We start from the raw sequence: 16801 nt of genomic DNA, 5'->3' as shown, positions 1-16801 counted from the left end.
AAATTCATAATATGTATAATGTTTGTAAACATAGTTATAAGAACATTATGGGAACATTACTATTTCCCGGCTGGATTAAAAAAGCAAGGTCTGTCTGATTTTTGTCTGTCTGGAAGATGTCCACGCCAGGAAAAATAGAAACGGTGGAAATGACCAAACTGACTGGAAGTGTCTAGCGCTGTAAGAAACAGACACTGTTGCGGTTCTGTATTTTCCTCTGAAAACGGAAGGAATATATGCACCGATGCATGCAGATGAGTTGAGAAAAGGAAATGATTCTCAACAGAAACCCTCACGTAGACAAATCGTTTTATAAACACTTGGAAGCGTGTTGATGCTGGACCTGTTCATGGAACGGGCACTGAAATCTTTCCGATGATCTTCGGGATACTGAGGTATTCGTTTTCCACTTGATGGGGACTTAGACACAGACATCAGACAGGAAAGAAACGGAGACAACACAGCTGGGTACAAAATGCTCTTTGTTGAATATGCAGTTGATTCCAAACCAGTTTCTCTCATTGGTTACCCATTCGCACATTATTCCGAACACACAGAGAAATTTTGAAGGATAGTTTAGAAACTCTTACATCAAAATGGCCTATGTCTGTCAAGCTCCAAAAAACAGCATGCAGTAAAATGCAAAACTATTTTCTTACAGCGCGCTAATGCTTCTTCTGGAACCATTCAATAGTTCTATCCGAGGAACTGACAAAAATGTAAGATGTTATTGATTGATAACATCTCAGATATTCTCAAAGAGACCCTTTCCTATTTGCATCTCCGGCTTCCCTCTAGAACTCAAACATTGAAATATAACAATTCACACGTACCACTCATTTTTGCATGTTGTTGCCTATTTGGAGCTCAACATTTCTTTGAAAAGTAACCACAGACTGCTGAGCTGGTGCTTATCAGTAGATATTTTAAACAAAGGTAATCAGCGCCCGATAAGTGAACTTTTTGAGTGCAAGACATTCCAAAGCTTTGCTTTGAAAAGATACCATTCGGGCCCTGGAAATGGCTTGCATGGGTCAGTCAGATAATGATAAGGGTGTGGCAATGTGAATGTTTGCATTTCTCAGTGTCTTTCTAAGCAGTTTGGTCACCGTCTCAAAGCAGTTTTGATTATAGGTTTCAGGGGGACTGAAATGACAGAAAATGTAAGGAATGGCATACAGTGTGTAGTAGGTATGTTATTTACTCACCCTCTGGTCATTTTATTTCTGTATGGATAACTTTCTTCTGCAAAACACAAAATAAGATATTTTGAAAAGTGTTGGTAATATAAAAACGTTGGTCCTGATTGACTTGCATTGGTTTGATGTCACACAGTCAATGGGGACCAACGGTTTTTGGTTACTGACATTCTTCAAAATATCTTCTTTAGTAGAAGAAAGTCACACTGGTTCAAAATGACAACAGGGTGACTAAAAGATGACAGAATTTTCATTTTGTAGGTTTAAATTGTCTAAATTTGCCAAAACATACCGTACAGTGTATCTGTACGCTGCGTGAAGTCCTGCATGCCAATGATGCGGTGCACTCAAGATAACATTAAAAACAAAAAAATATAGAAATGCGTTGCATTGAATTCAAAATGTAAATATGGAAAAAGGCTTTATAAAGGGTTTAAGGGCAGTCGCGACATAACGTCGACATAAAAAGTACACCTGCATAGGTCTGCTCTGACCTGCCTCTATTGCATAACACAGCATCATCGTCCGTAACCTACACGAGCTCATCATGTGCCTTCCCTGAAGACCTGAAATGTAAGTGGAGAGACAGAAGGAAGGCTTTGCTCAAGGGCAAACAGATGAGGAATGAATGATGAGGTCATGGGTCAGCTTCTTGACAGGTATGGACACGGTTGCTGTCAGGATCGAGAGAAATTTTGGACTACCTAATGACATTGGAGTCATGGCCTAGAGGTGCTCTGACATGTGTGATGCTCAACGTGATGCTGAGTTTGAATTCAGCCGGCTGATTACCTATCCCACACCACCATCTTTTCCTCATAATTCTGGTTACTACTATTCCTGTTAAACATTGTGCCAAAAAAATACAGGATGCTCTGTCATGCAAAAGTCAAAGCTTTGTACATATTATATCTTCTAGTTTTAGACTACAAACAATTCTATATTCTTCAACAGTTCAAGACGGTGCGTAATCTCAGATCCTCTTAGACGCATATTGAACTGAACTCTCATCCGGTATATTTCTGTATCGCATTCTGGGAGTCATCACGTGCTATCACAGATATACTGATCACCAATCAGCACCCGCTTTCCTAGATGCCTCATGAGTTATGGCCATATATAATGTGTGAGTTGCATGCCCAGGTTATAGTGGACCATGACCATAGCCAGACAGAAGCCGTCTGGTTTTTATGAAGGTTGAGATAAAAAGATGGCACACTATTTCATAATATACAATCCTCCAGCTGTAAAGAATGGGAGACATTCTGCGTTTAGATGCTTAGCCTTACAGGCAATGATAGACAACACAGTTATATAAGACTGGTTTGGCCCACAGAAGTCGTATTTGGTCAATTTTTCCACGTCTTATTTACAATTGATTTTACAGGCCAGTAGTCTAATAGCAGGCAGATGCCATCGCAAGTTGCCAATTTTTTTGGAAGCTCTTTCTTTTGATTTTCCACATAGTTTTGTTAGGAATATTTCGTTTTCATGAGAAAAATATTTGGAGTGGGACTGGATGGAATTGTGTATGAGGTGTTTGTTGCTTTGTTAGCGTCTCGCACAATATGTGGTTCGTTTCGTGGGACAGTTTTGGAAGGGATTTGATGGAAAAGTGTGTGCGCGTGCGTGTGTGTGGCAACAATACAGGTATATATATTTTGCAAGCCCTCCCTGGTAAAGCTCTGCTCTCGTCTGTCTTGTGAAGAACTACATGTCCCAAACTGCTTTGCTACACGTGAACCTTGCTCGAATACATATGGATCAGTAAACTCTTACTGGAGCTCATATGACTGCTGTTTTCTATCAGACTTGGGCGAATGTAAGGTTTGACTGAGACTCTCTCTCTCGCTCTGCTCTTCCACCTCTCTCACCCTCCCTTTCTCTTTCTCTCCAGAATCCTCGGGCCACACACAACTCTACCTGAAGTCAAACACAAAGAGGGCAGCAGAAAGGTAAGTGATATCTAGCATCGGCAGTTTGACGTTTTTGTAATTATTTGTAAATGCTCTTGGTTGTTTTTCTTTGATTGGGAAAGATGATCAGCAATGTTGTTGGACACATTTTAGGATGACTTAAGCAAGAACAAAGTTTGTGGAAGTTTAGCTTGATAATATTTGAGCTGTCAGTTCATTCAAGACTACTTCATTCATTTAATAATTAGTTTGATAAGAAAAGAATGTGGATGCCAGTTTTTTATGCATGATGCATGCACAGAAAAGTTTGTGGCACAAAGAGCACAATATACCATGTTTTACAATGTGCAGTGTTTAAAATTTGTTCAAGTTTTTGCTGTTATAAATTACATTGGAAAGGTGTTTAATAATTACTGTAAGGCTCAAATAAGTACTGCACAAGTACTTGCTCTTACATCTGCTTTTCTTTCTAAATATTATGAAATATTATCTTACCAGTCTTGGTTTCTACAAACAAGTGTAAACATTTTTACTTGCAAATCTTTGTACTGCACACAAAGAAAAGAAAGGTGTAGGTATGAGGTAAGGTTAATGTAATATGAGAGGAACTTGGATCTGCACATATGCAATGTGGGTCTAATTTGCAATGGGAGGAAGGGCTGTCTGGGCCTATGAGGATGAAGTCATCAATTTCCATTAAAATAATTTCTCTGGGTTTTGTTTATGTCTATGGCCGACTGTAAGATATTCTGTTATTTTTCCAAATTTTTCCAAATGCTTGCTTATGTAATCATTCAAACCTCTTCACGTCTGTTTTGTTCTCTTTTTGCTTCTCTTCTTCATTTTCTTCCCAGGTTTGAGCTCTGCGGCCATGTTTGCTTTTAGCTGTTTCCTATTGGTTGGACTGGTATGTCAAAGTTTGGGCCAGTACGAATATGACGATTACGATTCCCCCGCAGGAATGGAGATAATATCATCTCCTGGCTGTGCCCAAGAATGTGACTGCCCGATCAACTTTCCCTCTGCTATGTACTGCAATGAACGCAACCTGAAGTTCATCCCCATCGTGCCAAGTGGAATCAAATACCTCTACCTGCAGGACAACAACATCGAGGAGGTTAAACCCGGCGTATTCGATAATGCCACCGACCTTCGCTGGCTTGTTCTCGATAACAACAACATCACCAGTGAGAAGATCCGGGCTGGTACCATTGATAAACTGATTAAACTGGAGAAGCTCTACTTTAGTCATAACAAGCTAACCAAACCCCCAGGCCCTCTGTCTAAGTCTCTGGATGAGTTGAAGTTGACAGACAACCAGCTCACTTCGTTCCCCTCCAACACTTTGTCTGGCATGGAAAACCTGACCACCATCCACCTGTCGAAGAACAAACTGACCACCGAGAGCATCACTGGGGCCTTCAAGGGTTTGAAGTCTCTCCTTCTGCTGGACGTCAGTGAGAACAAGCTGAAGAAACTTCCTGCAGGGGTTCCAGCTTCGCTGTTGATGCTCTACGCCGATAATAACGAGATCGATAGCATCCCGAGTGGCTACCTGGCTAAACTTCCATACCTGCAGTATTTGCGTGTTTCCCACAATAAATTGGTGGATTCGGGAATCCCTGCGGGTGTGTTTAACGTGTCCTCTCTTCTCGAGCTGGACTTGGCCTTCAACAAGTTAAAGACCATTCCGGAAATCAACGAATCCCTCGAGCACCTGTACCTGCAAGTCAATGAGATAGACAGTAAGTCTTTTCCAAATTTTATTTTACAGGTTGAAGATCTGCAACAGCTTGCAAATTCAATGCACCTTTTTTGTCTTTTCAGAATTCGATCTGTCTAATATCTGCAAGTTCAGCTCTCCCGTCAATTACTCCAGACTGAAAACCCTGCGTTTGGATGGAAACAACGTCAAGCACAGCAGCATGCCAGATGATACCTCCAACTGCCTACGCCAGGCCGCTGAGATTATTTTTGAATAGGGTCACTATCATCTCCGATGTGAAGTCAATGATACCCAAACCGTATTAAGGCTATTGATCTTTTTAGACACTTCGACATCTATGTTTGTTTGCACTTTGACAACAATATTAACTCTCCAAAATGTTTATGAAAACATTTTGGCAGCAATTGCGGTGAAATCGTGAAAATCTGCCACATAATAAATCACAGTTTTGAATGATACTGCATTAGGAGTGGTAGTTGCATTTGAAAATAGAAACTGTACTACCTTTTCACCATGCTTTTGAGCACATACAAGATGTTACAGTCTAAAGAGAAACACAGATGTAAAAAAATTACTATAGCTTAGTGTCATCAAATTTCATTGTAGATGTCATTTAATTTCATCTTAATTGTTCCGCATGTTAAACATCTTAATCACTCAGAATGTGTTATTATTGCAATCATATTATTCATAATGCTGAAATGAGATTAAACTATTACATATTACAAGCATATTTTTTTGCAAATTTTTATAGTAGGGTTTCTGTAAGTAAGAGTAAGTAAAATGTTTATTAATAGCAAACTAGTAGCGTAACATGTTCTAAACACTGCCAACATTTATACTGTATTCTATCTGCATGCAATTCATCATACCGTTTGTAACAGTTATTGCTTACAATACTACAGCTTTGGATTTTTTTATTAATTTAATACACCATTTACGTCATCATTATGTCACTCAAATTAATGAGGCCTTGGATTACAGCTCACTGTTATGTAAAATTCTCTGATTTGTTGTTGTTTAGTGGAAAAATACAAGTTTGTTCATCTTTAATTGAATAAATCAGATTTCTTATATATGTGGGGAAATGGACCTTATCTCATCCATGGAAGTCACAAAATATTTAATTTAATATAATTTATCTTAGGGATGACATGGATACATTTAAAGCAATAATAACAGTATGCATATATCTAATTTGACATATATTAAAATATCAACTGTATAAATATTAAATAATTATACATTTGTCATATCATTTATAATAATACAATGACATGTTTCAATATCTACACATAGATTTGAATGTATACTTATATTTTTATTTAAATCTACAATCTCAATGCTGATTAAAAACAATCCATAAACTTATGCTTCAACTTATAGACAAGCTAATTTATTTGATTAGTTTTGTCTTATAGACGTTCGTCCACTTCCTTAAAGTATTTGTCTTTCTCTTGCTTGCTTACAGACAGATGGAAAGAAACGTTTGGTATGAATCTGTCCTTCATCCAACTCCTTCCATACATCTTAGACAGGCTTGAGTATAGAAAATGTTGTTATTCTGCATGCTGAAGAGAGTTTTGTTTTGTTTTTGGTCCTGTCTTAAATCAGGGCCATGGTGGCCGAACTACGTTATATTGGAAACATCTTCTTCTGGCGTGTCTTCCAAAAGAGACAAGATTTTTCAAAGCTGCATTTAAGTCTGTCTCCGCAAGTCTGATCTCATTTACATTTATTTGTACATGTATTCATTCATTAGGCAGATGCTTTCATCCAAAGTGACTTGCAAGTATAACATTTAGCCAACATGACTCTGGCTGCCTTCTGATCATATCATCTTTGATCACCTACAACTCCGCCTCTCCAAGACAGAACTCCTGGTTATACCGGCCAACCCATCAATTGAACACCACCTTACCATAAGGGCTTGGATCCTCAACAATAACACCCACCTAGTCTCCGAGGAACCTGAGGGTGATGTTCGACGACTAGCTGAAATTCACCTCTCACATCGCAGCAACCTCTCGAACTTGCAGGTATGTGCTCTACCAACATCAGGAAAATTAGGCCGTTCCTGTCGGAGCATGTCTTTCAGCTGCTAGTCCAAGCTCTGGTCATATCAAGACTTGACTACTGCAATTCTCTACTGGCCGGCTTTCCAACCAATGCAGTCAAGCCCTTGGAAATGCACCAGAATGCACCTCCACGTCTAGTTTTTAATCAGCCTAAAAGAACCCATGTTACACCTCTCATGTTTTCTAACTTTACTGACAGCCAGTTTCCGCCCACATTAAATCGATGACACTGGCCTTAAGAAAGACAGCAAATTCGACTCAGTGCTCCAGATCTACATCCCCTCCCGTCATCTTCGGTATGAAAATGAGCGACGCCTGGTTGTTCCATTAAAGCAAGGCACCAAATCGCTTGCAAAGACCTTTACATTTACATCTATGCATTTGGCAGACGCTTTTATCCAAAGCGACTTACACTGCTGTATCATATACATTTTACATAGGTATTTGCAATCCCCTGGGATCGAACCCACAACCTTGCGCTGTTGACGCAATGCTCTTACCACTGAGCTACAGAAAAGCTGAGTAAAATGACCTTTACTCATTCGGTTCCCCTGTGGTGGAACTGCCAGCCTCAACCCGAACTGCAGCATCCTTTCACAACTTTTAAAGAACGGCTCAAAACATACCTGTCTAAATGAGAATTGCTGGAGTCACATACCAGATCCAATGTTGACTGCGTTTTATTTTACTCGTAGGCACATAGCCCAGCATTCCAGAAGAGTAGAGGGTCTGGAGTGACCATTTGACACCCAGATGGTAATCTCATATTGTGACATCCCTATTGTGTAGTCCAGTGTATTGCGGTTTGAATAGTTTGATTTTGATTCAAACATGAGCAATAGAATTCTATGAGCAGTCCAAAATACTCACTGGTGATGGTGTAATGGTGTAAGCTGCTATTTGGTTGGTCAGCCAGCCACAATGGCCACCATGTTCCACCTAAAGCTGGTAGGTCATTTGGTGCAGTCCAGTAAATGTCAAATTTAGCAAAAAAATCTAGCATGCTCCAAATCACAGCTACCATGTTAAACTGGATTTTACATTCTTTGGACACGGAACAGCAAAGATGGTGAAAATTAAATGTTGCTGTGTCATGTGTTTTGTGTCCATGTGGCTGTCAGCTGTGCATCTGAGGCCTTCGTAGAAAACCACAGCCAGTGAATCAACATTTATTACACACTAGAGAGACTTTGTGAAGAAAGGAGAACATTGTGATATATCTTTTCTGAGCTTTTCACAGCTGAGACGTTAGCTGGAGCATGAATTATTCTGTATCTAAAAGAGTATCTGATGAACACAGGGCTAAATAATTCTTCTTGTGTTGTTTGTACAGTTAAATGAAGATTGTATATCTGCAAAAATGTGATTTGTAGTAGCCAATTGAATTGCTAAGGCCTGGTCTATAGATGACATAAAATTACCTAATTTTGCTGTTCAGACAAAAGATCTGATTTATAATATATAATACATATGATTTGTTTTAAAATAAACTTTGCTTTGTGGACCTTTATGAGCATCAGCAAACATCTGGAGATCTTGCACACCATGTGTGACTTTGTGGGTGTTTTGGATTTGGTGCTCCTTCATACATAAGCACCGAACCGATGTGTCCTCTTTTTTTATTGGAGACAAAAGATCCATTGAATAGGAACGGATCTACTCCTTTTAAAATGCGGCGTGGGACTTTAATCCTTGCATTACCAGAATTGCAGACCTCTTGTATCCTTCAAAACACTATCCAGATGTTGAAGCACAAGTTGCTTGGTTGCCATGTACTGCAGTTCCATTTTTTTTACGCTCAGAGGCCCAAGCTTTCAAATAAATGAAAATTATTGAGAAGTTAACCAATTAAAGGTCCAGTGTGTAATATTTTGGAGGATTTATTCACAGAAATGGAATATATAACTTTGTCTTCAGATTTGAATAAAGCGTACACAATGAAGCGTTATGTTTTTATCACCTTAGAATGAGCTATTTCTATCTACATACACTGCGGGTATCCTTGCATGTGATTCGCCATGATCTGTCAGCCGTTGTAGTGTTTCGAACGGGAGGGGTGGAGTGAGCCATTGGTTGCAATTCGCAACCTTGCCGCTATATTTCACTGACTGTACCATTAAACAGATTAACCATGTACCATCATTGTATCTCCCACCAATGTTTGCATTCCAGCTCAATGCCTCCTCTCAGTTCACCTTTCACGGGTTGGGACGAGTTTTCGCCAGTGTGAAAGACAGCCAAATTATGTGTGTCGCCCCAGGGTGACCTAGTTTTTGGGTGTTAAAACATCTTGCAAATTGAGATGACGAGGGATGGAGATGAGGTATGTCCATTGCTCTATGAGTAGTTAAATGTTTTTAAGACACATGTCACATGAAATCTGGGGTTGTCATGGTTGTACGAAGGGCCCCCACTTTCTGTGGCTCCGTAGACCCCTCGGTGCGAAAAAAAAGAAAAAGAAATTCCTGCAAAAAGTGAAATGCCATGACTGAATATCTAATGCTTGCAGAAAAAAACTCCACACGCATAACATTCGCACACCCCTTTATTCAAGTTCGACCCGCCGATGTCAAAGGTTTGGCCTTAGGGAAGTTACACTACTTACAATTGAAATCTAATAATGCTCTGATACATGTCTGGGCCAGACAGAGAGCGAGAACAACGATAAACTACACTCACACTGGCAAGCAGAACAGGCAGACTAAGAAAACCTGAACCAGGCATTGTACCTCCTCCTGCACCAGCTATAATCAGCTCTAGGACTAAAACAAACAGGTATTGTTGCTTTTTAGTTTTTCTCATGTTTTATGATGAAACAAGGAGATGTTTGAGAGGGGTTAAGGGGTTCATTGTTGAAACGTTTTATTTGTTTTTGTCTTCCTCAGTATCTCTGCTGCATAAAATAGTTTCCTCTTTAAATTTTTAACATCTAAATGCTCATGAACTTGAATTTTATGCAGTTGTAGTCAGGAAGGTGTTTTATCAGCTTATGAACTGACACAAATGCACCAAACATAATATGGTGCTTTTAGATATATTTAGCATAGAAAACATTTCTTTAATTTCTTGTATGTGCTGTTAAAGAAAAAGAGGTTAATAATTTAGTAGCATTGTGTACATTAGGGTACCGTGCATTGAATGCAATTCCCTTATGGTTAATCCCCAATTGTGAAGGGAAATTTTGTTAACGTTTTTACTCTTCTTGCTTGAATAATATTCGCCATCATACAATATAATCATATGTCCAAAAACACGAGCAGGAAAAAATTTAACTGGACAGGGAATATTAGGACAGCAATCCGTCCACCAAACAGAGCAAATGTAAAAGTTGTAGATGTCTGAATCACAATGTGTTCACAAACTGCCTACAGATCAAATCCCAAAGCAGGAAACAATTTCTTTGAGAGCATGTGTTTCTATTTAGGTGAAACAAAGAACACAAGTGTCTGTCTGTTTTAATTTCTCAGCAATCACCATTTTTATCCAAAAAACATATTTACAGTGCAGGGTATAGAGTTAAATCTTTCCCTCTCATAATTTCCTATCAAAGTCTGACCGGTTTCCTTGGACGCACACATCTTGTTAGAAGATAACTATAAGAATAACTATTCAGATTTTATGAAATTTACATGAATATTAATTTATATTATTATTTTATTGTATAATAATTGTGTTAAATAAACAATATGGGTCGTGTAACATTGCTGCATTTAAAGAAACCGTATTGGTTATTGGCATCTAGTGGTGAGCTTGGTATTGCGGTCTAAATTCAAAATATTGGAGACCCAAGTTTAGCAAAGTAGCGGTTCTTCTCTATTTCTTTTGCTTGTCATCAGAAATAATCTACGGGCACTCCATTCTTTGTGAATGTGTATCGATTGAAGTTCCTTCCACAAATGTGTGTATGCGTTTGTTTATATTGTTGCTTTGAATCCGACTAGGCTATATTTCACAAAAATTGTAATGTATAAGAATACAAAGATTCCCCCACTTAATTTTTGTTGTTGTTTGACCAAGAAAGAATATCATTACATGTTTGATGTAACAGTCCTAGAGGTCAGGGGCCCGTTTCAATAAAGTGGTTAAACCATCACCGAGTTTGAATGTGAACTCTGAGTTGTTTAAAACTGAGATGCAAAACTTTGAGTTTCCGGTTTCAGAACAGCTGATTTGAGTTAGTTCTATCAACTCTGGGTAAGCTTACCTTGAGTCAAGCGCGTACACCCCGACATTAATTAATTGAATTGAATAAAAAGATAAATACCAATAAAAATAAATTAATCAGTAAATTACTAAATAAATGAATGAAAAACCTGAAATAATTAGGAAAGTAATAAGGATGAGACATCATGGTGTATAAGTCACCTGTGGGGTGTAAGACTCTCGTGTCAAAGTCAGTCTGATGTCTTAATTGATTGTTTATTTCCTTTATTGCTTCATTTCTGCATTTATGTATGTATTTATTCATTACTTTATTCATGCACTTTATTTATGATTAGAAAACCAAGAGTTTACCTCATTTCAGGGTTAATACACTCAGTTTTCACTAAACCTCCTTTCTGAAACAGGCCCATATAGACTTCAAGTTCTAGTACTTGCATTAGCCTTTAGCACTTAGAAGTTAAACTGGGCCTCTTGCCCCGAGACATCTAGTCAGCTGTAAATTTGACTCTGAAATAGATGGTAAATTGCATTGCTCAACACCTCATAACTTTTAAAACAAAACAAAACGAAGGGGAAGTTAAAATTTTGTGTTACATTTTCCTACTTTTAAATTGACATTTTATGTATCAATAGATTGACTTTGATCTTGTCTGCTTGCATTGTATTAAAATCTTTATAGAAATGATCAGAATATATTATTATAAACTATTACAAGCACTGCAGCTAGATACTAATTGCTGCCCTGAGAATAAACCCTTGTCATGGTCTGTATGTCACAGCCAATCGCCCTTAGCTGCACTGTTGTAGACTTTGTAGCAGACGTCTCCAGTGATTAGATATCTTAAGGCTTCCTGTGAATAATGGGCTTTAAAATCTGTAAGGGCATTAGTTTGGTGTATATACGTTTTGTCCTTTAGGACACAAGAGAGGGTAAGAGACTGGATTAATGCTGATCGTAGATTAAGATTGGAAGTGGAATTGAGAACAAGTGATGACAAAATAAAACCACCCCTTGGTAGTCAGTCAGGGACACGACCAGACACACACCAATTTGATCTCTACTTCTAAATGGAGACTGGTGCTCTCATGAGGACTTCATTTTGGTGCCAATTTCAGTGATACAAATTTCTAAGCGTCTGAATACATCTTAACTGAAATAAAATATAAATTGACATTTTCCAGTCAATCTGGAAGACGGAGTTTAGAAACAACTTTAAAGGGAGGATTTATTCAATGTTGGTTCCTTGGCAGCAAAATTGTGCTTTAGCCTCACTAACCTTAAAGTTCAAGATCAAGACAAAGCTACACGTAGTTTTGCATCTGTCACGGACTCGTGTCTAGTCTGAGTTCCCTCTGCCTGACAAAGATGTGTGTTCACATAAGACACAACTGGAGTGAGGGAGGATAAGGAAGAGGCCGACGGATCTCTATGGGTTAGCCTGTATTAGCCTCATTATAAATGGGCCAAGGCCCATGCTGACTTCTGGCCAACACGGCGGTTTAATCAAAATCCATGCTCACGGGATTACGATTCTTGATCTCAAAGGGCTATGATTGGTTAAGATTGTGTCCAGTGTGACTGTCCTTAAGAGGTTTATGAAGTGCCATTGACACTACAAATAGAGGCATAAGAGGGCAAGGTATCTCAGAGTTGAGACATTCATACCCGTAGCAACCCTCTATGCCGTTTCAAGTGACAAGAAAACAAAGGTAAGTCCCAAACTATTGTTAATGTTGGTGTAAACATTCAAGTGAAATGGTTTGAGGAATATTTAGGGCATGCGAGGTAAAACTATGAGTTATATATGCAGCTGTTATCAGAACTGACCCAGCAAATGATGGATGATTTAAAACTCTCGTCTTGTTTTGACAGATCTTCAAAGGTTAAGTTGGCTCCACCTGACCTGATTAAGTATTCAGGACTTGATATTTACAGGTTCAGTGAAAGACTTTTACCTGTTAAAAAATGATCTCCATACAGCAACCGGATCAAATATTTAAACCACTACCAGATGAGATAGCTCAGCTATGGAGCTCTGAAAATGTGTTAACATATTATTTCTTGATCGGTTTTTGCTTACAGAAGACATTCTAGCCAAGAGAAAATGTGGGTGTCAGCAGAAATAAGAATGTTTCAGCACAAACCTAATATTAATGAGTATCATATAGCTGTAAATTTGATGTTGCTTGAGAAACCTCAGGTGAAACGTTTACTGGATTGGAATGAATAAAGAAATGTATTTATAAATTGTATTTTAAAGGTTTGAAGGAACATAAACTCTAGTGTCAGGGCCTGTTATTTTCATATGTGAGCCAGGTGTTATCTCAGGCCTTGCCATGTTTTATATATTGACAAATATTCAGAAACTTTACAAGGTTTTTCCAAGACTTCTGAAAGAAGATGAATAAGTACCATGTCAGGCTTAAGGCAATTAAAGTTGACCTGGCAGAACATTGTAAGTTTAAGAAGATTACTTCTTAGGAGACACAAGATGCTATAATTTCAACCAAAGGATCTTCCTGTTCTTATTTTAATGAGTTTATCCACTTAGTCTGACCCTGGGGAAATGTAAGGTAGATGTGTCACGATACTTAGGACAACTGTACCTGACCAAACTAAAGACTGTTTAACATTTACAATGTAGAATAGGATATTTTGTTCTTTGATTTTGTTATCAAGACCTTTCTCATTTGTTTCCTCATCTATTTTGTAGGTTGAACCTAGTCATGTTGTGGCTCATTGTTACATGTGTGGCCCTACTTCCAGTAGGTCAAGTTAGCACTCAGGAAATGCCCTACGAGCACCTGATATCCCAGCTCCAAGCATGTCCTAAAGAGTGCCGCTGCCCCCCAAACTTTCCCAATGCTGTTTACTGTGACAACAAGAGCTTGAAACACATACCCGTCATTCCCCCGTACACCTGGTACCTGTACCTTCAGAACAACCTCATCGATGTGGTCTCAGCTGAAGCTCTGCGCAACGTCACACAGCTAAAATGGATCAATCTCAGCCGCAACAAAATCACAAGCGTAGAGGCTGATGCTCTCAAGGCCTTACCCAACCTTGTACACCTGTACATGGAGGACAACTTGCTGACTTCCATTCCATCTCCTCTGCCAAGCAATCTAGAACAGCTACGGCTCTCCCGGAACAAAATCTCAAAGATCCCACCTGGAGTCTTTTCTGGGATGGACCATCTTATCTTGCTTGATCTTCAGAGCAACAAGCTGCAGGATGACGCAGTGACAGAGGTCAACCTGAAAGGTCTGAGCAACTTGGTCCAGATCAACTTGGCAAAGAATCAACTGAACAGCATGCCCCTTGGTCTGCCACCAACAACCACGCAGATATTTCTGGACAGCAACAATATTGAGAAGATTCCTGCCGAGTACTTCAAGGGTCTTCCCAAGGTGTCATCTCTTAGGCTCAACCGTAATAAACTGGCAAATGGAGGCATCCCAAAAACAGTTTTTAATGTTTCCAGCATACTGGACCTGCAGCTTTCTTACAACCAGCTCACTGACATGCCCGTCATCTCCCCTGAACTGGAACACCTGCATCTGGATCACAACAAAATCAAAAGTAAGTCCACATAATTTCCTGCGAACGTTAAAAATCAATGGATTAAAGTCACCATGAAACGGACGTTTTTATTGACTTCTTTTCCGTATTGTAACATATCCGAACGAAACGTCTTCTGAAATTAGAAAAGCTGTAGGGCGAGGCTTTATTTTGCCCTTCCCTTTTTGATTGGTTTGTTGTAAATGGGCCCTGGAGGTGACAGCTAAATATGCTTGACCATTGGACAGCGAGTATGGTCCTACCTGTTTTTTGGTACTTGCATCATGTGGTGAAGAGTTATTGTTGAGAGGGGGAGAGGATCTTAATGTTTAGTTTAAAGATTACAAGTGCAAATGAAATAAAAAAATAATAATGGTATGCACGGATAAATCATTTATAATCACTGCAACACTTTGCAAAACATTTTCCCGTTTGAATTCAACATGACTTTAAAGAATGCATGATATATTTATCCTTCCATATCATAAATCCATACTTAAAAAATGTATGAATATATATTAATATTTCTATCATTTCCATAGGTGTGAACAGTTCTGATATTTGTCCAGCTGGGGCACTTGATGACTACTTTAGTGACAATGGTCCTCGTCTGCGCTACCTTCGCCTTGATGGTAATGAGATCAAGCCCCCAATTCCACGAGAGCTGATGATGTGTTTCCGTCTTCTTAGGGCGATTGTGATATAAAGGTGTGATGCCAGTGAGACACTCCGGTCCATATCGTTAACTAGATCTGAATGTGAATGGAAAATAAAGTTCTGGTCCAATGATTCAATATAATGGTCCAATTAAGGACTAGCTATTTGGAAATTCAGAAATAAAAAAGGTAACTCCGTCAGCACCCTGCTGAAAATATTGCAGTAGTGTGAACTGGCATTTATTGTCATGTTGGACATAATGCAGACTGGTTTTTGCTGGGCTAGCTTGTGGCCTAACAAAGTCATACTTTAATCAGAAACATCTAATAATGCTGGTCAATCAGCATTGTATTTTGCTAAAGCTGCTTGACCTAAAAACTGGTGGGCCTGGTGGAAACGCCAACATCCCACAATGCAAACCATCCCGCCTAACAAAACACATACAGGTGTTAATATATGCTGGTCTTTTCGACAGGGTAGAGATTCATTTGACTGGTTCATTTAATGGTTCCTCATGGATATATTGTAAAACCACAGTGCCTACCTATCATTTTATATATATGGAGAACTAGCAAGCCTACACGGTGAGAATTAGCATTACCTTTTAAAAATGTACGCTCCACTGAATAATTGTCCTTATAAGTAATATAATTTCCCTATCCTGAGAATATGTTTAATATAAAACGAATTTAACCAAATATACTCAGAACACATTTTACCTCACCACATCTTTCTGGGGTGTTTTTGGACAACTGAGTTATGGCCTGCTTATGAAGCCAGATTTCTTGTATTTTATTCCAAGCTACGTTTAGTCACAATAGCAGCAACACAAGTCTGAGGTTAGACTTAATTTCTCAGTTTAAGTGTCAAACTATCTATTCTTAAATTGCTTAAATTGCTTTCTTAAAGAAACTGTGAACTTATTCCCGCAATTTTGTTTTTTTTACATATTTGTACAATCAATGCTTTCCAGCATATTGGTACAAAGTCCTTTACTGACGAATGTGACATTAACTAGATTTCAAGATAAACGGTTTGTCATTGTTTTTTAATCGTACTACCAGTGAACATTCTAGACTCGTTTAAAGATATTAATAATGTTAATATTCTTCTTCGACGCACAATGCTTTTCGTTTTTCTCTGCAATCATTGTAGGAAAAAGGTTCAAAAATAAATATCTACCAACTCTGACAGCTGTGTTTTGTCACTGGAATAATTCAATATAACTTCTGTTTGATGTTCTTGATTAAATTGTTTTCGATTGAAATTATATTGTGTATGGTCTTAATAATTTGATATTATGGTTTGGAGACGCACAAAATCTAAATGCCTGCTGTAAATGAGGTCAACATGTAGATTCGTTTCAAGTTACTTAGCAGGAGGTAACAGACAATTAGCATGAAGCAGTCTTCATCTGCAGTGTGTTCAAGGTTAGCGTTTAGCGCCGAGCTCTGTTGCAGAACAGAATGGACGCCTTTTCTCCCTCTCAGTGCTCCGCT

At 38.6% G+C, this 16801-nt stretch overlaps 2 protein-coding genes across 4 annotated transcripts; both read left to right on the top strand.

The window, feature by feature from the left end:
• The first annotated feature begins 306 nt into the window (after nt 1–306).
• On the top strand, nt 307–5917 carry lum (lumican). Of its 3 annotated transcripts, none has more exons than XM_056748110.1 (4): nt 307–395; nt 3097–3154; nt 3970–4860; nt 4943–5917. In XM_056748110.1, the coding sequence occupies exons 3-4, from the start codon at nt 3987–3989 to the stop codon at nt 5095–5097; spliced, it is 1029 nt and encodes a 342-aa protein (XP_056604088.1). In that variant the 5' UTR covers nt 307–395; nt 3097–3154; nt 3970–3986; the 3' UTR covers nt 5098–5917. The 3 variants fall into 3 exon arrangements, with proteins under 3 accessions (XP_056604088.1, XP_056604087.1, XP_056604086.1); XM_056748109.1 differs by lacking the exon at nt 307–395 and adding an exon at nt 2727–2849; XM_056748108.1 differs by lacking the exon at nt 307–395 and adding an exon at nt 2883–3021.
• A 3661-nt stretch (nt 5918–9578) lies between these two features.
• On the top strand, nt 9579–16267 carry kera (keratocan). Its single transcript, XM_056748924.1, has 3 exons — nt 9579–9694; nt 13798–14666; nt 15188–16267. Exons 2-3 carry the CDS (start codon nt 13811–13813, stop codon nt 15349–15351), a joined length of 1020 nt encoding a protein of 339 aa, XP_056604902.1. The 5' UTR covers nt 9579–9694; nt 13798–13810; the 3' UTR covers nt 15352–16267.
• The last annotated feature ends 534 nt before the right edge of the window (nt 16268–16801 follow it).

Source organism: Triplophysa dalaica, chromosome 5 (genome assembly GCF_015846415.1).
Source record: "Triplophysa dalaica isolate WHDGS20190420 chromosome 5, ASM1584641v1, whole genome shotgun sequence".
Lineage (NCBI taxonomy): Eukaryota > Metazoa > Chordata > Actinopteri > Cypriniformes > Nemacheilidae > Triplophysa > Triplophysa dalaica.
The sequence above is the reverse complement of the archived record's forward strand: the minus strand, read 5'-3'. Positions and strand labels throughout refer to the sequence as shown.

What these genes read in the sequence shown, in the direction of transcription:
- kera (XM_056748924.1), top strand. Translation starts at nt 13,811, where the DNA reads ATGTTGTGGCTCATTGTTACATGTGTGGCCCTACTTCCAGTAGGTCAA. An exon ending in GGATCACAACAAAATCAAAA is followed by an intron (nt 14,667 to 15,187) that starts GTAAGTCCACAT and finishes TCATTTCCATAG; the next exon opens with GTGTGAACAGTTCTGATATT.
- lum (XM_056748110.1), top strand. Translation starts at nt 3,987, where the DNA reads ATGTTTGCTTTTAGCTGTTTCCTATTGGTTGGACTGGTATGTCAAAGT. An exon ending in GCAAGTCAATGAGATAGACA is followed by an intron (nt 4,861 to 4,942) that starts GTAAGTCTTTTC and finishes TTGTCTTTTCAG; the next exon opens with AATTCGATCTGTCTAATATC.